This window comes from Rattus norvegicus, chromosome 6, assembly GCF_036323735.1.
Source record: "Rattus norvegicus strain BN/NHsdMcwi chromosome 6, GRCr8, whole genome shotgun sequence".
Taxonomy (NCBI): Eukaryota; Metazoa; Chordata; class Mammalia; order Rodentia; family Muridae; genus Rattus; species Rattus norvegicus.
In genome coordinates, this window is record NC_086024.1 from 32,582,056 (window position 1) to 32,603,227 (window position 21,172).

At 51.1% G+C, this 21,172-nt stretch overlaps 1 protein-coding gene across 12 annotated transcripts in view; it reads left to right on the forward strand.

The window, feature by feature from the left end:
• Dnmt3a (DNA methyltransferase 3 alpha) overlaps positions 1-21,172 on the forward strand; it is a 114,363-nt gene that overhangs the window by 74,740 nt on the left and 18,451 nt on the right. For 10 of the 12 annotated variants that reach the window (XM_017594268.3, XM_017594267.3, XM_039112664.1 and 7 more), the window contains one exon: positions 20,819-21,034. In XM_017594268.3, coding sequence (XP_017449757.1) covers positions 20,819-21,034 — 216 coding nt within the window. Of the gene's footprint in view, positions 1-16,546; positions 16,663-16,736; positions 17,814-20,818; positions 21,035-21,172 lie in introns of those variants that run through there. The other 2 variants (NM_001003957.1, XM_039112668.2) reach the window with 2 other exon arrangements.

Sequence of the window (21,172 nt, forward strand, 5' to 3'; positions counted from 1 at the left end):
TATCAGTGAAATGAACTTTGTGATCTCCAATGCAATTATTTTATTTATTTACATTTCAAACCCTTTCCCGGTTTCCCCTCTGCAAACCTCCATCCCATCCCCCCTTACTCTGCTTCTATGAGGGTGCTCCCCCTCCCACCCACCCACTCCTATCTCACCACCTTACCATTCCTCTACACTGGAGCATCAAGCCTTCATAGGATCAAGGGCCTCTCCTCCCATCCTCCCATCGATGCCAGATAAGGCTCCTTCAGCTCCTTCAGTCCTTCCCCTAACTCCTCCATTGGGGTCCCTGTGATTGGTCTGAAGGTTGGCTTTGAGCATCTGCATCTGTATTGGTCAGGATCTGGCAAAGCCTCTCAGGGGACACCCATATCAGGCCCCTGTCAGTAAGTACTTCTTGGCATCAGCAGTAGTGACTGGGTTTGGTGGCTGCATGTGGCATGGATCCTCAGGTAGGGCAGTGTCTGGATGGCCTTTCCTTCAGTCTCTGCTCTACTCTTTGACCCTGTATTTCCTTTAGACAGGGGCAGTTCTGGGTTAAAATTTCAGATGGGCATGGTCTCTACAGGTTCTCCCTCTCCTTTGTGGGGTATTTCAACTAATGTCATCACCGTGGGGTCCTGGGAGACTCTTGCTCTCCTGGCATCTGGGACTTTCTGGTGGCTACCCCCAGTTCCCCATCCCCCATTGCTATACACCTCTGTTCAATTTCCTGACCCTTTGTACATCTCCCCCATCTCCTCCCATACCTAATCCTGCCCCTCTTTTCCCCTCCCCCTCCTCTCTTCCTCTAAGTCCCTCCCACCCTCTTCAGATCTACAGATCTTTTTTTTTTGTCTTTTTTTAAGATTTATTTATTTATTATATATAAGTACACTGTAGCTGTCTTCAGACACACCAGAAGAGGGCATCAAATCTCTTTACAGATGGTTGTGAGCCACCATGTGGTTGCTGGGATTTGAACTCAGGACCTCTGGAAGAGCAGTCAGTGCTCTTAACCACTGAGCCATCTCTCCAGCCCAGATCTACAGATCTTAAATGGTGACTACACATCCCTTGATTCTTGATTGGCCACAAGCCCCCAGGGCTTGTGGGGAGTGGGGCCAGTACTGGATTAGAGTTTAGGTTTCCTAATCTCAAGGAGTTGGGCTCTAAATGCCACACCCAGCTAGGGACCGTGCAGGACTAACTCCCTGCTGGTGAAACAGGCAGCTTTGCGGACTACAGAGCGGAACGTGATGGTATCAGCCCACTTCCTTTTTCTTTTCTTTTCTTTTTTTTTTTTTAATTTAATGCATCTGACTATTTTGTCTGCATATGTCTGTGTATCACATGTGCGCTGGGCCCACAGAGGTCAGAAGAGAATGTTGGGTTCCTTGGCATTAGAGTTATGGATAGTTAGTTAAGCTACCACAGTGCCGGGAACTAAGCCTGGGCCTTCTGCAGAGCAAATGCTTGTTAAGTGCTGAGCTAACTTTCCAGCCCCCAGGCCTGCTTCTCAGCTCTAAGGCTCAATTGAGCTTTTCTTCTGATGTTGCTTCCCTGGGCTGGCCTGGTGCCCCTGAAGCTCACAGCCCCTACATTTCTCAGCAATGTATTTTGTCTCTTAACTAGGATAACCCTTGGGTCGCCTCCTCTTGATCCTCATGACGCATACCTGCAGCTTTTGACTTTGGGTTTTGTTTGTTTGAGTGTTTGTCGTTTTCGTTTTCCTATGTAACTAAGGCTCACCTGAACTGACCTGGCCTCTACCTCCAAAGTTGGTTTCACCGTGTGTGCTTTTGCCACCCACCTTCATTTCCCCAATATACAGATTTACAAGAAAAGCTTTCGGGGTTGGGGATTTAGCTCAGTGGTAGAGCGCTTGCCTAGGAAGCGCAAGGCCCTGGGTTCGGTCCCCAGCTCCGGAAAAAAAAAAAAAAAGAAAAAGAAAAGAAAAGCTTTCATAAGTCTAACTACCTGCCCTCCCCACTTCTGGCTACACCCCCTGCCCTCTCCAATCCTGATACCCCTCCCCCATTCTTCAGCACCTACAGCACCTGCTTCCAGGCCAGCCAGCGTCTCCTAGCCTTGGAATGAGGCACCCACACAAGCTTTAAAACTTCCTTCAGGCACATCATCGAGCCCTGTGCTGGAAGCCCTGCTAGCTCAGTGACCTACAGAGAACACAGTGCTCGGAACAGGCTTCAGACTAACTCATCAGCTAGAGGCAGCTTTGGGTTCTTAGCGGGTGAGCTAGGATTTCAGGGAGTAGAGGGAGCATTTCAGAAAGAGATTGCTTTATTTGGGAAGTCCCCAGGCCTTTCCTGGATGGCAGGGTGAAGCTCAAGTCTGAAGGGCTTGTATGCCCTTCTAGAAGCCTCCATTAGTCCCTACTCTGCATCTGCCTTACCTAGGAGATCTTTTTCACCCCACAAGCTGATTTCCCAGGGATTTAGCTCAGAGGGAGAGCACTTGCCTAGCAAGCAAGGCCTTGGCTTCAGTCTCGGCACCACAGCACCACATGCAGATAGACGCTGCTTTCCCAACCTAGTTTCCCCTTCCTCCAAGCTCGTCATTCACATTTTAGCTATTGGGTAAGAGCTATACTTTTCACCTGTCCATGATTGCTAAGGTGATGCATGCCTTTAATTCCAGCATTCAAGATGTCAAGGCCGGTGGGTCTTTGAGTTCAAGGCCAACCCTGGTCTACATAGCAAGTGAGACCTGTCTGTAAAAGTAAATAAATGACAGTTTAAGTTGCACAAAATGAACTAACATAGGTGATAAGGAAAGCTGGCCATTTCCTTCATCTCTGACTGGAAATTCTTCCTGGAGAGGGGAAGCTATTGTCTTGGGTCAGCTCTGCTATAATAAAACACCATGCCCTGTTCCAGAACCCACTACAGCTCCCTCATGCCCTAACCCCTATCTGCCTCCAGTCATGTGTACAGATTCTGGCTATTTCCCAAGGTTTCAACCTTGTGACCTCCCAAATTAGCCTAGCATTAGGACTCCATGGTAGATGGTAGGACTCACTCATTAATCCTTTCACCCTGACCAGATTCTAAGTCACTTTAGGGCAGGAGTCCCATATTCCAGACAGTCTCTTGGATATCTGTTATCTTCCCTGACTCCAGCTTGAGGGATGGGCCCTGGCTCAAGTGTCTCTATACTTATCAGATAATATTGCATAGTGAGAGTAACAATCTGTGGCCTTAAGACCCTGCCTCCACCCAAGGCTGTCCAGCCTGGAATAGAACTATCACATTCCTGAAGGGGAGGGAGGGAGCTTTGTTCCTAGACCTTAGGGGGCACTTTGCAAGTGATACTTCATCGATTACCCCCTCTGGGGTCTGAGACTAAAGCACCAAACTGAGGACCTTCCATGTGGACAGACAGACATGCATGCCTGCAGTGGGCTAGGTAGAGCAAGAATCCTAAACACAGAAATGTGTGGCTTAAAGAACGTGCAAACTTTAAAGTTCCTTGACAAGTTGGCATGAACAGAAGCTTGGCTGCTGTCATTATTATGAGATAAGGTTTCTCTATGTAGATCAGTCTAGCTTTAAACTCACAGATATCCTCCTGCTTCTGACTCCCAAGTGCTCGTGTGCCACCTCACAGGCAGATTATTAGTGTGTATGTACCTGTGTATGCCACGGAGTGCATGTAGCGGTCAGGGAACTACTTCGTGGAGTCTGTTTCTTTCTTCCACACGTCCCGGACTTGCCTACATTGGGTCTAGCTGGAAGAGCTGTCTTGCTGGCCTCATGTCTACTAGTTTCTGAGACAGGAGTTTGTAAAACAGGCTACGCTGTCTTGAACTTGCCAGCCCTCTAACCTACTTCCCCAGGGTTGGGATTTTAGGGGTGAGCTACCGTGTCCAGCTGATTAGATCACAGGTTCAAAGCCAGAATGGGTTGCCTAGTGATGTCCTGGCTAGCTTGGGCTACAGAATGAGATACTGTCTCAAAACACACACACATTCTCTCTCTCTCTCTCTCTCTCTCTCTCTCTCTCTCTCTCTCTCTCTCTCTCACACACACACACTCTCTCTCTCTCTCTCTCACACACACACTCTCTCACATACACACACTCTCTCACACACACACATACACACATTCTCTCTCACACTCACACACACTCTCTCTCACACACACATACTCTCACACACTCTCTCACACACACACTCTCACACACTCTCTCACACACACATACTCTCACACTCTCACACACACACTCTCACACTCTCTCACACACACACTCTCTCACACACACACTCTCTCACACACACTCTCTCACACACACATACTCTCACACTCTCACACTCTCTCTCACACACTCTCTCACACACTCTCTCACACACGTACTCTCACACTCTCACACACTCACACACACTCTCTCACACACTCTCTCACACACACATACTCTCACACTCTCACACACACTCTCACACACTCACACACACACTCTCTCACACACACACCTCTCACACACACACATACATTCTCTCTCACACACACTCTCTCACACACACTCTCTCTCACACACACATACTCTCACACTCTCACACACACTCTCTCACACACACACATACTCTCACACTCTCTCTCACACACACACACTCTCACACACTCTCACACACACACTCTCTCACACACTCTCTCACACACACTCTCTCACACACTCTCTCACACACACACATACTCTCACACTCTCTCTCACACACACACACTCTCACACACTCTCACACACACACTCTCTCACACACTCTCTCACACACACATACTCTCACACTCTCACACACACACTCTCACACACACACTCTCACACTCTCACACACACACTCTCTCACACACTCTCTCACACACACATACTCTCACACTCTCACACACACTCTCACACACACACTCTCTCACACACTCTCACACACACACTCACACACATACACACATTCTCTCTCACACACTCTCACACACACACTCACACACACATACACACATTCTCTCACACACACACTCACACACACATACACACATTCTCTCTCACACACTCTCACACACACACTCTCTCACACACACATACACACATTCTCTCTCACACACACTCTCACACACTCTCTCTCACACACACACACTCTCACACTCTCACACACACACACTCTCACACACTCTCTCACACACACATACTCTCACACTCTCACACACACTCTCACACTCTCACACACTCTCTCACACTCACACACACATACACACTCACACTCTCACACACACACTCTCACACTCTCACACACACTCTCAACACTCTCACACTCACACACTCACACACACATACACACACACTCTCACACACTCTCTCACACACACACTCACACACACATACACACATTCTCTCTCACACACTCTCACACACACACACTCTCTCACACACACATACACACATTCTCTCTCACACACACTCTCACACACTCTCTCTCACACACACACACTCACACTCTCTCTCACACACACACACTCTCACACACTCTCTCACACACACATACTCTCACACTCTCACACACACACTCTCACACTCTCACACACACTCTCACACTCTCACACACTCTCAACACTCTCACACTCACACACTCTCACACACACATACACACACACTCTCACACACTCTCTCACACACACACTCTCTCTCTCTCACACACACACACACACACACACACACACACACTGTTTGCTGTATACACGTCACAGTTTTCTGGCTGTGGGTCAAAGCCTGCCTCACAGGTTTGTGCTTCTGTGACTGGAGCCATTCTGTAGTCTCATTTTACAGTTTGGTTTTTCACTTACAATGAGACTGGCCAGTTTAGCCACATAATTACTAGAATATTTCCACTGTATGAATTGTCATGCTTTTATTTAACCAGACTCTTACTTATGCCACAGTCCTTTGCTATCCAGGCATGCTGGGGCAGTACCCTTCCTTGGTGTGTGTGAGCAAGGCCTTAGGTAGCCCAGGCTGGCCCAAGCCTGGTATGTGGTTGGATATCCTGTTAAGTTCCAGCCCTTTCTGCCTTTACTTCCTAGGTGCCTGGATTATTAGTTGGGTGCTAGGGATTGAAGCAGGGTCTGCTTGCACGCTAGCGGTAGCCAGCTTCTTCCTGCTTCTGTTTGTCGGTAAGACATACCCCTAGGAAAAGAAATCCAAGCAGGAGGAATGTGCATTTTGCATTTTACAAAATCCGACAAGTTGCTAAGAAAGAGCTGCCTGAAATTCAACTTTGGTGCCAGTTAGTTAGCGGCTGCGTTCTGCTGATGGAGTGGGTGGGACAGGGCATCTCATTATGACTCTAATTGTCACACCCCAGAGGGTAAGAGACCCTTGGTTATCTTTTCATATGTTTATCGACCATTTGTGCTGCAGCTTCTGCTTCTGGGGGTTTTAACAAATGTGAACTCCATTTGCTTTACAACCTGGGCTTGTGACAGACCGCTTCCTGTCTGCCCAGGAAGAACAGCCGGTGAGTGTCCAGAGGGTCACCTATTGCTGGGCCATACGCCATTTAATAAGCAATTACCCTGTAGCACCCTGGGGAAGGACGCCTTCTGTGAGAGGCTGTGGAAGATGAGGTGGGTAGTAGGTGTGATCTCCTCAGCAAAGGAGCAGCCAGTGGTGTGGGTGCTTCTCGACCCCATTTTCCTCACTCTTGGGTAGGAGCATTTGCAGCTGAGACACAAAGTAGCTTTACCAAAAGGCTGAGTGCTTCTCCCAGCCCTGCTTCCCTGTGCCCTCGCCCCACCCTTGACTGGCTGTTTCTCAGGACTGTACGTCTGAAGCTGAAAAATTGGATTAGGATAATGTTGGGATGGGATTCCGGAAGCCTGGTCTTAGCTTCTGCTCCAGATTAGTTGATCAGTTCAGTTCCCTGATTTCTAGTGTGATAGAAATAGATTGCCCAATTACAGGAATTCTAGACATTTATTATCTGGGGTGGGAAGGGCTGGAATCAGGATCCACGGCTCCCTCTGAGCGAGCCTCAGAGCCCAGCACCTCCTAGAGATGTGCAGATGGAGCACCCTCAGGAGAAGGGTTATAAAAATGGTTACATTTGCTCTCCCTTCTTCATGGCTGTGCCCCTCCCTTCTCTGTTGTTTTAGACAGATCCTAAAGACCCAGAGCTGAATATGGAGGCTCATGACTACAGTCCCAGTACTCAGGAGGCAGGGGCAGATGGATCTCTGTGTTAGAGCCCAACCTGGTCTATATAGTGAGTCCCAGGCCCATCAGAGCTACACAGTCACAGGGAGACCCTGTCTCAAGAACAGAAGATGCGTAAACTAAAACCACCCTGGCATGCTGGCACATCCGCTGGCACATCCGCTGGCACATCTGCAAGTGTAATTTAAGGGGTGGAGAGAGGCTTGGACATTAGGAGTGCTGACTGCTCTTGCAGAAGACCTTTCCGTCTCTGGCTCCCACATGCGTAGGTTTGTAAGGCTTATTCCAGTTCCAAGGGATCTGCCGGCCTCAGCCTCTGCAGGTTCTAGTCCCAGCACCCATCCAAGTGCAGCTCACAACTGCCTGTAACTCTACTCCCAAGGGATCTGGCTGGGGCTCCCTGTCTGGCTTCCATGGTCACCGCATGCACATGATGCACAGACATACACACAGGCAAAACACCCAGAAGCGACAGAGGGCTGGGGTTGTGGCTCAGATGGTAGAATGATTACCCATCATGCAGGAAGCCCTGGGTTCTATTCCCGGTACCGCAAAGACTGAATGTGGTGGTGCTCACTTTGAATTCCATCACTTAGGAGGGAAGAGGCAGGAGGACCAGAAGTTCAAGGCCAGCCAGAGCTACACAACACTGTCCTAAACACTTGGGCATGGTGATGCACATTTACCTGCAATCTCAGCACTCAGGAGACAGAGGCAAAAGAAGCATTGCAAGTTCTAGGCCAGCCTGGTCTACTTTGAGTTTTACACCAAGTAAGACTTTCTCAAAAAAACAAAAACAAAATAAGCAACCAGGAAAACAAAACAAAACCCACATGATTTTTTTTTTTTTTTTTTTTTTTGTCCACTGCCCAGGGGAGGTCCCAGTGATGTTTACTCTTGGGGAGAGCGAGCCCTCCGATTCTTTAGCTCCACAAAGAATTCTGTGTTTTAGTAGAGAGAGTTAACAAGCTTAGCTCAGGATTGACTAAAGACGCAGCTTATTGTGCTAGTGGCCCAAGAGACAAATGACACAGACTGTCCCAGAGACACATGCCGTATGGTAGAGGTGGCTGCCAGGCTCTGAGCAAGGCTGTATTACAGGCAGAGCTGATCTGAGCTGTGTGGAGCAGAGGACCACAGCTTGGGGGAGGGGCAGGGTTGCTTGAGAAAAACATCCTGGAAGAGGCTTCCTTGGAGACAATTCGGAACTGGAACTACCTTGGGCAGAGAGGAGAGAGGGACATGCTGACGTGTTTGAGACAGCAAGAGACATGGTACAGGGTTAGGAGGGTATGTGAGGAGAGAGAAAACTGCTGGTTACATCACAGGGACCTCCCTGCCATGGTGAGAAATTTGGGCTCAGTCTGCAGCTGTGAGCAGAGAGGACCCGGCTGCATTTTAACATGGTTTAATGTGATCTAAGGGGACTCAGAGAGGGGTGTGCAGGAGCAGAGGAAGTGAAGATGGCGTTACATTTAACCTTCACTGAGGGTGAGTTAGGAGGGGCAGAACTACAGCTGGGGCCACAGGTTAATACCCTGATACATCAAAGTAAGGACATGGTTGGGTTTTTGTTGTTGTTGTTGTTTTTGTTTGTTTGTTTTGTTGTTTTTTGTTTTTGCTTGGTTTGGGGAAGGCTACTTTTTCCAGTAGCTGTCACAGACCATGAGTGACTGTGGGGACAATCAGAAAAACAGACCCAAAGCAAGGAAAGCAAGACCAAGGAAGGGAGAGGTTTCTGGCTCACCAACAGGTGGGCTTCCTGAGGAACTGCTGGGCCAGCCCCAGCACAGAACATTCTCCTTTTGTTTTTGCTCTTTTTGAGGAGGGTCTGTCTAAGGTCGTCAGTTCAGGCTGGCCTTGACAAGCCAAGGGTAACATCCAACTCTTGATCTTCCTGCCCTGTCTCTAAAGTGCTGGCATTACAGGTGTGAGCCACCACCCACCGGGCCTGGGGACCCTTCTCAGCTGTCCCAGCTCCGGCCTTTCAGGTTTCACACGGCAGCTGCAAGGAGTGCAGTATTCTTGTTGGCAGCGCCACAGCGCTCTATGCTCTATGTTACCACATAACTGCCACTCTTCCCAGCCTCCATCAACAGAGAGGCAGCGCCTGTGTCTGTTCGTATCCCAGCTCAGACGGCCTGAACAAAAAGAACAATTCATTCCTCTGTATGTTTAAAAACCGATGCCATTGGCAAGGGAACTGGGTGGGTCGGGGGTGGGGGGGTAGCAAAAGTTCAACAGCAAACATTTAGTTGAACTTACTTTTTACATCCCAAGGATGCGGACAGAAGCCAGTGCTCAGCTGGGTGTGCCGTCTGTCCCACTAGCCTGAGGTAGAAGGATCTCCTGAGCCTGGAAGTTGAGGCCAGGAGCGGGACTCTAACAAAACTGTAGCAGCAGCAGCAATGGAAAGAGTATGTGTTGTTCTGCATCACCTGGGCAGGCATCCAGAGACCTGTTCTGAGCGGTGGAAACCAGTCTCTGGGCAGTGCCTCAGCAGCCTGGGTATCAGCCCTGGCCCACGGGCCTGGGCTTACTCATGTTTGGGAAATCACTAGGCCTCTGAAATGAACAGCACTGAACCTAGCCCAGAGCCCCCAAGGCTGCCTCACTTTCATGGAGAGGGCCTAGCTAAGCACTAGGGTCACCAGGAGCTGTTTGTTTAACCCGCCTGGGGCAGATTAATTACACTGGGGACTGAGTGGCAGCTCAGGTCTTCAGGTGATTGGAAGGCGCCGCTGCTGGGGTTGTAACTCTCACTTTCTAAGCCTGGGGGGTGGAGAGGCCGGAAAGGACCCCGGCTTTGATTTAAATTTCCTCTTCCGGATGGAGATGGAGGCCACCCCGTCGTTTTTCCGGCAATAGCCAAGCTAGCCTTCTGGGCTCCTCCCATCGTCTTTGGACCCTGAAACTTGGGAGAGTCTGCATGCCTGAATCAGAAGGGTGGTCCCTCTGCCTCTTCCGCTGACCCCTGGATTCTGGAGAAAGGGTGGGGGAGGGGCAGTACACTGCGTTCCTCTTGGCACACTCTCCCTGCTGGGGGGTGATTAGCACCTCTCTGTAGACTCAGGTTTCTCCAGGGTCACAACGTCCACTTGAGCAAACTTACCTTCGGTTCTCTCTGCCCAAGTGTTAGCCCTTCTTGTTTCCTTAGATCCCGTCTGTATTGGGTAGATGCTGTCTCTAGACCCATTAGACTGGTTAGAGAAGCTAGGTAGTCACTTAGAATCCTGTCATCACTGTCTGGTGAGGCCTGGGTCTGTGCAGCATAGCCTCCCCCACCCTGAAGTCTCCTCGGTCTCTCTTGCCCAGGCCCTCAGATGTAGGCATCAGAGGAGCAGTGCAGACCTAGCAGCCCTGGCACAGCAGGTCAAAGTGAGGCTGGTCTGGGGCCTGGCTCCAGAGCTGCAGGGAGGTGGGCAGAATATGGCTGGTAAGGGTGGCAGGAGGAAGAGGTAGCAGGAGCCCACAGGCAGACCTGGTGGATTGGGGTTTCCAAGCATAGGAATGACTGACGGGATCCGGGGAGCTTGGTAGGGCTGGGGAATGCTTGGGTCAGATGCACAGGATGGACAGAGTCAAGGAGTCAGCAAGAAGGAAGGACTGGCTTTTAGCTCTGCATTAGATGCTGCTCATGAGAATTCTCTCAAGTCCAGCAGGTCCAGGCCACTGCCTGTCTCTAAGGACGAATGAATTTGGCTTACCTCATGCTTCTCACACCCTTCCTCCAGCCGCTTACTACCAGGAAGAAAGTGCCATTGCAGGTGAGCTGTAGATCTGCTCATCCTGCCCGAAAAGCTTGGAGGTTCTGTCTATTCCTGGTTTACATCCCTGGAATTCTCCTGCCTTTGCTGGCTCTGGCAGCCTCTGATTTCCCTCTGCACATGTAGGAAGCATCACTACCACATAATTTACCACCTAATTGCATGCTGTCTTGAATGAGGGCTGTGGTTTGTGTGTGGTGGGTCCTGGACACACAGTTAGGCTGTGAGTGACAGGAGCGCAGCTCATCCCTTCCACCTTCTTTCCCAGCCCTCACCCCAGGGCTCCTCCCCAGCCTGGCCACTGCAGGCTCTCCAGACTCAGCCGTCTTGGTGTAGGTGGGTTTCAGACAGACTCACAGTTGGCTCCAGAAAATGGATCTGGTTACTGGGGCAGGGTGTGTGACGTTGGGGCCAAATGCTACTCTTAGGAGCTGTGATCAAGGTTCTAATGCAGGGCCCAGGTCCAGGCTGGCTATGTAGAATCAATCAGGCTGGCACCCCATAGTTGCCATGGTGACCCTTTCACTCTACCTTTGAAGATGGATTTCTCTTTTAGCTTGAGTGATCTGTGCTACCTTTCTGCACTCAATGGGAAGCAGGCTTCCCAGCCCCCACCCTCTGCCCTCCACCACAGGGAACAGCTTATTCATTGCTTTGATTTCAACACAGGGCCTAGTCAGACAGTAGCCAGAGTACAGCGACCCTCCTGGGACCCCTGCATTTCGGTTCTTTTTTTTTTTTTTTTTTTTTCCGGAGCTGGGGACCGAACCCAGGGCCTTGCGCTTCCTAGGTAAGCGCTCTACCACTGAGCTAAATCCCCAGCCCCGACCCCTGCATTTCGATGCATGAGTGTCCCTCTTTTCTAGACCACTTTCTCCTCAGTTGGTGACTCTGACCCTTCTGGTGGTCCCAGTCCTCTCGAGGACTCAGTTACTCCCTGATAACCAGCCCACAACCTGAGCTTTCTGAAGCTCCCACACTTGGCTGATGTTAGAATTACCTACAGTGGTTTTAAAAAGAGCCCTGGCCTCCATTCGAGCCTACCGATCCCAGTTGGCAGGGCCTGGCCATCTGTATTTTTAACTCCCTCGCTGGTGATCTTGATGGGGTTAAACCCCAGCGAGTGTGGGCGTTTTCTAGCAGGGTCACCTGTGAAGGACTAAGGGACAAGAGATGTAGCCCAGTGGACTTGCTGGCCTTCCTGGGCTCCCAGGAGCCCCTGGCTGCTTAGCAGGTGTTTCCTGGTCCCATTGCTTAAGCCAAGTCTTGACCCCCCACCTCATCCCTTAGGGGAAGCTGGGAGGGAGAGAATGACTGGAAAGGGGAGAAGTTGCCATAACAACTAGCTCCAGGCAGAGGCCTCCCTTCCAGGGGCTGGTACTTTACCCCAGCCCTGGTGGTTGCCATGGAGACGAGGTACTGAGGGACAGGGGAATATTTACCCCACTTGAACAGTAGTCAGAAGCTGCCAGAAGGCAGCCCATCTCCAGGTGGGAGTCTTGGCCCCCTGTCAACTTTGTGTCCCCCAGCCCAGCCTTTGCTCTCCTGGTGAATGTCTGACACTTTCTCCTGCTTGGTTGCTCTCTCTGTGGCTGTCTCCTTAGCAACAAGTCCTGCTAACTCCACACTGTTGGCTCTGAGGCTATTTTTAGCTTCACTGCCAGCAGCTCAGTCCTGGTCATTTGCTTGCCACCTCCATATGGGTTGCACAGGAATAGGAAAACGAACATTTCCTGGCAGCTTTGGAGAGCCCTAAACCAGGACTCCTGGCAATCATTAGAATGTCTGCCTGCTATGGACAGGATCTGCCTGCAGCTGGAACGCAGGGATGGATGTAGACAGAGGACACTCCTGAAGCAGTGTTGCATTCAGCTGCATTACTCCTCCTCCGTGGCTAGCAGGGCGCTCTGCCCCTAATTTCCACAGAAGCAGAGGAAGGTTCTGTGTCTGCCCTCTAGGGAGCTGTAATCTTATGGAGATGATGAGTCCAGCCCTCTTCCTAAGAGGCAAAGCCAATGGCAGGGAGCAAGATAGGAGTGGGAGATAAGGCACAGTGGGGAGAGCTATGGGGGGAGGGGGGTTTGAGAAGCCCTATCCAGAACTTTCTGTGATAATGGGTTTGTTCTGTATTCTGTGCATGTATCCAGAATGGTGGTTCTTCAGCATGTATAACAAGGCTGATGCAACTGAGGAACTGCAGCTTAATTCTTAATTTTAATTCACTTAACGGGGTTGGGGATTTAGCTCAGTGGTAGAGCGCTTGCCTAGCAAGCGGAAGGCCCTGGGTTCGGTCCCCAGCTCCGAAAAAAAAAAAAAAAAAGAAAAAAGAAAAAAAATTCACTTAACTTACACACAGCTAGCTGCTACTTACACGGACAGCCCAGAGTTAGAGGAACTTTGTTGGTGGAGAAAGCGGGTAAGCTCACCTAAAAGTTAGCCAGGGTTTCCACTGGCGGAGGCTGAAAGGGAAGGGCCCTGTGGGAGTCAGCAGCAGGTGGGTTCAGGGTGGAGCCAGGAGCTGTTATCAGGGAGACCTCTAAGTTGTGGGGGGCCTTGAATATCACTCGGCATGCTGGCTGCTTCACACCGAGGCTTCTGCGGACCGAGGGGCAAGTTCAGAGCAGATACCCATCACACCGACCTCACAGCCTCTGCTATGTCTCCAGGTCTGGTGTCTACAGTGAGTACACGTGGGCAGAAGGAAGGGAAGAGGTAGGACTTCCCAGTGGTGCCTGTCCTGAGAGTCCAGGCAGCAACAGAATCTCTTCCTTCCCTAGGTCACTGCATTCTACAGATGCTGAGCTCAGAGCCAGGGTTTGTCAAGCTGGTGTAAGCGACCCGTTTCACCACTGACGTCCAGGCAGTACTGCTCTCTGCTTAATGATATGGCCCGGAGGCTCACCTTACCTCTGTGCGGCTGGAAAACCAAGTTTTCCCAGCTCCTGTTTAGTGCTTTAACGTCCCAGGAAAGCAGCATACAGGAGAAAGGAAGCTTCCTGACTTGTCAAGGACACACACTCTTTGCCACTTGGAGCACGATACTGGTCATGGCGCTTAATAAAAGGAAGTTTGTCTGAAGAATACCTGAAGGCCAGATGTAGCAGTACACACCGGTAGGAAGATGAGTTCAAGGTTAGCCTTGGCTACGTAATGAGTTAGAAGTCAGCATGGCTTGCAGCCAAGCTAAGGAGCAGGAACTTTTTTTTTTTTTTTTTTTTTGAGAGGTCTGAGGTGTTGATTGGGCCTGTGGAGATGGCAGTGAGCAAGTCTTTTATGGTCCTTTATTTCTGAAAGGTCAGAGGGCAGCAAGAGGAGTCAATTCAGGACTTCCTTCCCTTCCAGGGGTGGGAAGGTGCTAGGGAACAAACCAGGGTTTGAGAATGTGGTCCGCCATGGAGCTACACCACAGCCCCAAGCTCGCGGCTTCTCCTTTCGGCTTCTCCTCTCGGCTTGGGCGGCCTAAACAGGTACCACTATGACAGTGTTGAAAGGTGCACTGGGGCAGTGGGGCTCACTGGGGGAGCAGGGAATGGCTCTTCCTTTTTTAGGGGAATTTTGTACTCCTAAGATTTTTGTTTTTGTTTTTGTTTTTGTTTTTTTGAGCCAGAGTTCCAGGCTAGCCTCAAACATGAAATGACTTACTAGAAGTGATCTCCCAGTCTCTCTGTCTCCTGTGGGAGCCATGGGGGAGGAGTTGGGGGGATGGGATTACAAAGTGCACCATGAGACCTGGCCCTGGACCCTTAAATTTGACATGGGGAAAGCCTTTTCAGTTGCCCACCTGCTCTGATGGTCTCCGGAAGGGTGAGCTGGAGAGTTCTCCTTCCTGGCTCATCCCTTCACCTCTACCTACGCCTGCATCTGTTCTAGCTGGTATGTTCTAGCTCACTGGCTGGGAGCCAGGCACCTGGGGTGTTACCTCATTGTCTTTAGGATGCTGGTTTTCCAGGCTCTTAGGCTGATGTCATCACCCTGTTTTGCAGAGGAGAAAACAGACATGTTGGGGTTAAGTGGTCTGTGTCAAGGTCGTGGCAGTGGGAGCAGGTCTTCCACAAGCGTTCCAGACAGATAGCGGCCCCCCACTGAGGCATTCTCCTTCAGTTCTTTGTTCTAATTGCAAACTGACTCCTGGCTAATCTTTGTAAAATACCCATTCACCTTGTTTTTCCAAAACATCTGCCCTGTTACAGACTATCTCCACTCAGTGATTAACATCATTCTCACTACTCAGCCATTTAGCTGTAGTCAAAACTGAGAGGGTGGGTCTTGCCTCCTACCTGCTTGCTTCTTCCAAATCCTGTTCATCTTCTGATCTCTCTTGTCCTACCTATCTCTCACCCATGTCCTCCATTTGATGCAGCCTTGTGTTAAGTGCTTGGTGGTTTGGGTAGTTACCCACATAGAGTTTGCTTTTCAGTGATTTTTCTCTCCTATCTCCTCAAGTCAAGTGGAATCTATCAACTTCCTGAGAGCAGGAACAAGTGTCTATGTCTGTATCTGATGCTTCAGCCCTCTAACGGAGGGGCGGGGATGGTGTGTGTGTGTACCTTTGCTTAGGAATGAAATAGCCTCAGCTTCACCTGGTGGTTCTAGGAGACATCAGCACGAGCGTGTGAGTATGTCTATTCCATAATTGTTGAGACAGAGTTTTGTGATGTTCAGGCTGGCCTTGAACTTGTGTTAGTCGAGGATGACCTTGAGTTTCTGATTTCTGGTCTCCCACATCCTAAGATTACAGGTGTACTTCACACCACGGGCTTTAACAGCTGCTGATGCCTTGGCTGTGAATGAAGGCCTTGCTCTTAACGAACAGAAAAATGAGTCAACCAAGCTAGGCACACAGTGTGACCTGGGGGACTGGGAGGGAAGAAGTTTTCAAAAGTCTACTTGTCAACCACGCTTTTAAAGCACCCCCCCCCATTCACCTGTAATGTAGTGATGGGGTTTAACTCTCCAGCAGTTATTGTTCCGGGGCTCCCTCAACCTGCGTGGGACACCTTCTATCCACTTAACATCAACGTTCTTTCCCTAAACTGCGTTTCATAAACTCCGCGTTTCCCTGAACTCCGAGTCTCATCTCTAATCTGTAAACTCGCTTGCGCGCTCCCGCACTCACTCGGCTCTTTTTTTTCCTCTGTTCTTGCTTCTGCGAAACTCACTTTCTGCAACTTTCTCCCGGCACTCTCAGGCTGCCTGAAGCCAGCGCTCCTATCCCACCACCGCTGCTCTGGGTCCCTCGCGGCGGGCACGCACCCTGCCTCCCCCAGGGTCCCCCTTCCCTATGCCACCCGACCCCCCCAACCCTAGAGTTGGGGGAAGGGGGTAGAGCGGGCCCGTCCGATAGCGCTGGCTGGAGGGGCGGAGCCCTGGGAACGGACTGGCCAGCCTCGCCCCCAGGCCCCCCGCGCCCCTCGGGCCGGGGTGAGGGGCTGGCCCAGCGCCAGCGTAGGAGGCCGGCCCCCTCCCCCGGCCCGCGCGTAGCCAACCAGGAAATCCAGTGGGGCCCACGTGACCTGGAGTTCTAGACAAAGAAAATGTTCCCTCCCTCCCCCCCAGCGCCCCCTCCCCCTCCCTCTGGCCCCCTCCGCCCCCAGCCCCAACGCCCCCTGCCCCTCCCCCCAGACGGGCAGCTATTTACAGAGCTTCGGGCCGGGGCTCACACCTGAGCTGTACTGCAGAGGGGCTGCACCTGGCCTTATGGGTAGGTTCCTGGACAGAGTCCTGGGGATACCGGGGGCGGGGAGGTGGTGGGGGCGGTGGGAGGATCCCCGCAGCCCTTAGTGTTGCAAAGAGTCAAGTTAGCCTCCGGCCCAACTGAGTTCCGGGGTTGCTGGTTTGGGTCGCCCCACTCACTCGAGTTTAGGAGCTTCAAGGCCTCACTCGTCACTGGTCTCAATTGTCACCTGGCATGCTCAGGGCACAGAAAGATCAGCCCGGACAGCGGTTACTGCAGGCTGGGAGCAGACGTCCCGGTTGAAGACAGTAAAGGACTGGAGTTAGGTTGGAAGCAGCCTGGGCTGTCCTGGTGGCTTGATGGGTTCCTGGTAGTTTCTGATGTGTGCTTTCTTGGGGGACCATGTTGGCCTCAAGGCCCTACCAACTCTAGGCCTCTGGAGAGAGACAGTTTCCTCCCATAGTACACCCCAATATTCCTGTATCACTAGGCCAGCAACCAGAAAAGGAGTGGTGAGTTATGGTAGGGACTAGTGCGACCCTCAGGGTTCTGGAGGTAGCCTGGTGTTTTGTGACACTAAGATAGCCCAAAGCCGCGTGGGTTTGGCGGCAGAGGCAGACCTCCTGACCTTTGGAATGGGAGTCGCTGAGAGAGGTAGTGCGGGTACAACTGCCTGAGGAGGTGGAACTGGACAGAGAAGCTGTAGGCTGGAGTTACCAGCGGCTTCTTGGGCCGGAGGAACTCTAGGCCAAGTGGCTTCCTTAAGCTATGGGTATTGGGGGATGGTGTTGTGCCCCTCTTGGACGCTGCCCAGTTCCAGGGCTTAGAGACCAAATGCTAGAGCCCCTAGTTAACCCTTCCCTTTCCTATTGTCTGCTTGGGGAGTAGAGGTAGTGAACGTGGGAAGGAAGGTGGTTGTACTGCCAGGCTGACTATTCTAATGAGCCCCTCCCCCACCGGCCGCGCAGCCCCCTCTTCCCCTTTCCTCTGGCCTCCTGCTGCTAACCCCCTCTACCGCGCTGGTCCTGGTGGAGGCCCCTTTCCTCTTTGCTAGCCCAAGCTGTGCTAGGCACATGTTCTGTGCTGGTGGGTTGGGGATGCTGTAACAGCCATCAGCAGCGGCATCTGACAAGCTGGGGAAGTTGTGGGAGAAGAATTTTTACGAACTGTGGTGAAGGGTGAGGAGAAAGACAAAGGAGCTGTGGGGGAATAATGAGGGTGGTGGCAGGCACGACTCCCTTAGAGACCTGGTGGCCTGGGAAGGAGCCTTTGCCTACAAGCTATTCCTTGCTGTGGAAATGGTTGCAGGCAGGCCCTTTCCTCTGTAAGCCGCATGCCTCGGGCTGGCTGAGGCGTTGCAATGCAGGGTCTCTGGGTCATTGGAGACAGCTGCCTAAGTTGGATCTGGTGTGGTTGTCAGAAGTTCTAGAAGGCATGATGGGAGGAGAGAGGCAACATCTGGGCAGGGGTGTAACTCTGTGTGTAACATCTGCCGAGGATCCAGAAGAGGAAAAAGGAGGACTGGTTCCAAAGCCAAACCTTGGTGCACCTCCTTGGGGGAGGTGATAGCTAGTTGTTGCAAGGAAGGGGAAAGCAAGCCCGCCAGGTGAGGGTGGGGCTGGGGAAAGTTGAGTAACTGCCCTGCATTCCTTCCTAGCCCGAGCTAACTTCCCAGCTGTATCATTCCATTCGGATTTGTTGAACCAATAGTAAGCACTTAAAATCACCACCCTTGCGTTTTAGGGATCACAGGAAGTTGGGTTGTTGCCCCGAGGCAAGAACATGAGGACTGGAGCAAAATGGTACCAGATTACTCACCTAAAAGGTGACCCTGTGAACCGCTCCGCACAGCCTGGCAGGTGTGCGTTGACAGCTGGGGCCAGCAGCCTTGGAGTCCTCGGGTTCTTAATCAGGTCAGGAAAGTGACCAGAAACCCTGCAGTGGAGACGTGAGGTGGAGCAACTCACAGGCTGGGCCAGTCAGCTGCCTTTGAATTGCCATGCGTGTAAGGGCAGTTCTAAAACTCCCAACTACATTCTTTTTTTTTTTTTTTTCAAGAGGGATTTCAAGGTAGCCCAGGTTGGCCTCCCAATTAGCAGTTCTGCCTGTGTGGGGATTCTAGGTGTGCATGCTACACTTGGCTGCGAGTTGTTTTCTGATCACTAAAAAAAAAAAATATTTTTAAAAAGTTGCCTTTACGACTCTTGAGTGCGCTCCCCGATCCCGAGGCATGGATGTTTAGTCTTTAAGAGCGAGTTAGCTTTCATTGCTCCGGGTTCTAGGGTAGAAAGTGAGCTTTGGTGGAGCACATGGCGGCGGCATGCACGAGGCTCCGGGTTCAAAGGTTGGGCCGAGTTGAAATACACGCCTGCGATCCCGAGGGAGGCAGACGCTGGCGGGTCTCTTGGGTTTGAGATCAACCAGGTCTACTAAATCCCAGAACACCCAGGGCTACACAGAGAAATCCTGTCGCCAAAACCCCAAAGGGTCATGGTTCCTCTCCCTGCCCTGTCCCTTCTGATACAGTGAAGATAAGTGCAGAACCTTGAGTTTTGGAGGACACGTGCCCTAGGTAGAGTGTGCCTAAATGGAGGTGAGCTGTAACGGTCCCCAGAACTTGGTGTCAAGCCTGCACTTTCTAGGGATCCTTGAGCAGGGGTTTGTTTTACTTCTGTTTGGTTTTATTGGATGTTTTATTTACATTTATTCTTTCATTGGATATTTTTCATTTATTTACATTTCAAATGTTATCTCCTTTCCCAGTTTCCCATCCACAAACCCCCTCTCCCATCCCTCCTCCCCCTTCTCCTATGAGGGTGTTCCCCCACCCAACCAACCACCCCTTCCCACCCTGACATTCCCCTACACTGGGGGTCCAGCCTTGACAGGACCAAGGGCTTCCATTGGTGCCCAACAAGGCCATCCTCTGCTACATATGTGGATGGAGCCATGGGTCTGTCCATGTGTACTCTTTGGATGGTGGTTTAGTCCCTGGCAGCTCTGGTTGGTTGGTATTGTTGTTCTTATGGGGTTGCAAACCCCTTCAGCTCCTTTAATCCTTTCTCTAACTCCAAGTTTGTTTTTGTTTTTTAATGACAAGGTCTGTCTTTTGTAACTAGCCATCTTGGAACTCACTCTATAGATCAGGCTGGCCTCAGACTCACAGAAATCCACCTGCTTTCCAAGTGCTGGGATTAAGGGCATGCACCAGGGTGCCTGGCTTTGAGAAGGAATTCAGCTCACAGTCCTTTGTCTGAGATAGAGGGAGGGACAGGATCTTTTCGTGAGAATAGGTGAGGTTCGGCTTGTTGGCAGCATGGCAGAGACAGTTCCTGATCCAGTGTCCTGAGCAAGTGATCGAGCACGTGTAACAAACAGCAGTTTGCTGGCTGCATGGGAACAGGCATTTACAGAGCCTTATGTCACACTGTCAGAGATGTACTCTAAGTCACCTAGAAACTGGTGGGTGGGAAGGATTTGATTGTCAAAAAGAAACTGAAGGGAAAACCGGAAAGGTGCACTTTCTCAGTTGGGAAGCAAGACAGAAAGAGTTGGAGCCTAGATCCTTGCCTGAACAGTGGTGTACAATTAATCTATGACAAGTCAGCCCTTGTGGTATATACCTGCAATCCTAGAATTTAAGAAGTAGAGGCAGGGGCTGGAGAGATGGCTCAGCGGCTAAGAGCACTGACTGTTCTTCCAAGGTCCTGAGTTCAAATCCCAGCAACTACATGGTGACTCACAACCATCTGTAATGGGATCTGATGCCCTCTTCTGGTGTGTCTGAAGACAGCTGTACTGTCTTCACTGTACAACTACAGTGTACTCATATACATAAAGTAAATCTTAAAAAAAGAAAAGAAATAGAGGCAGGAGGACTGAGAGTTCAGGATCATTTTCAGCGACATAGCAAGTTTGAGACCAGCCTGGACTATGTGAGATTTGCCCTCCAAAGGTCAGAGGATAGACACTGGGCCGAGAGGGAGGTTTCCCCGGAGGCAGGAAGGAAAGCTGAGTAGGCCTTCTTCCAGCTTCAGCTGTTTTTATTCACATGGTGAGCTGCTTGGGTTGTTAGAGTAAAGCCACTCTCTCCAGACCACTGATGGGCTGAAGGTCCCTGAGTCTCACGGAGCCTTGCTCATTCCGGGAGGGGTCAAGATGACTTCTGCCCCCATTTCCCCAGGCTGAGAAGAAAGCCAAGGTGATTGCAGTAATGAATGCTGTGGAGGAAAGCCAGGCCTCTGGGGAGTCCCAGAAGGTGGAGGAGGCCAGCCCTCCTGCAGTGCAGCAGCCCACGGACCCTGCATCTCCCACTGTGGCCACCACCCCTGAGCCAGTAGGGGCTGATGCTGGGGACAAGAATGCTACCAAGGCAGCTGATGACGAGCCCGAGTATGAGGTGAGCAGCTTGTTCTCTAGCAGCCTTGACCAGCTCTCTCCTGGTCTGCCAGCTATTACTGGCTGCTTCCAGAATATCAGTTCCTGGATTGGCTTTGTGACCTGTTTTCATGGGCCCCTGCCTTCCCTCAGATTCCCA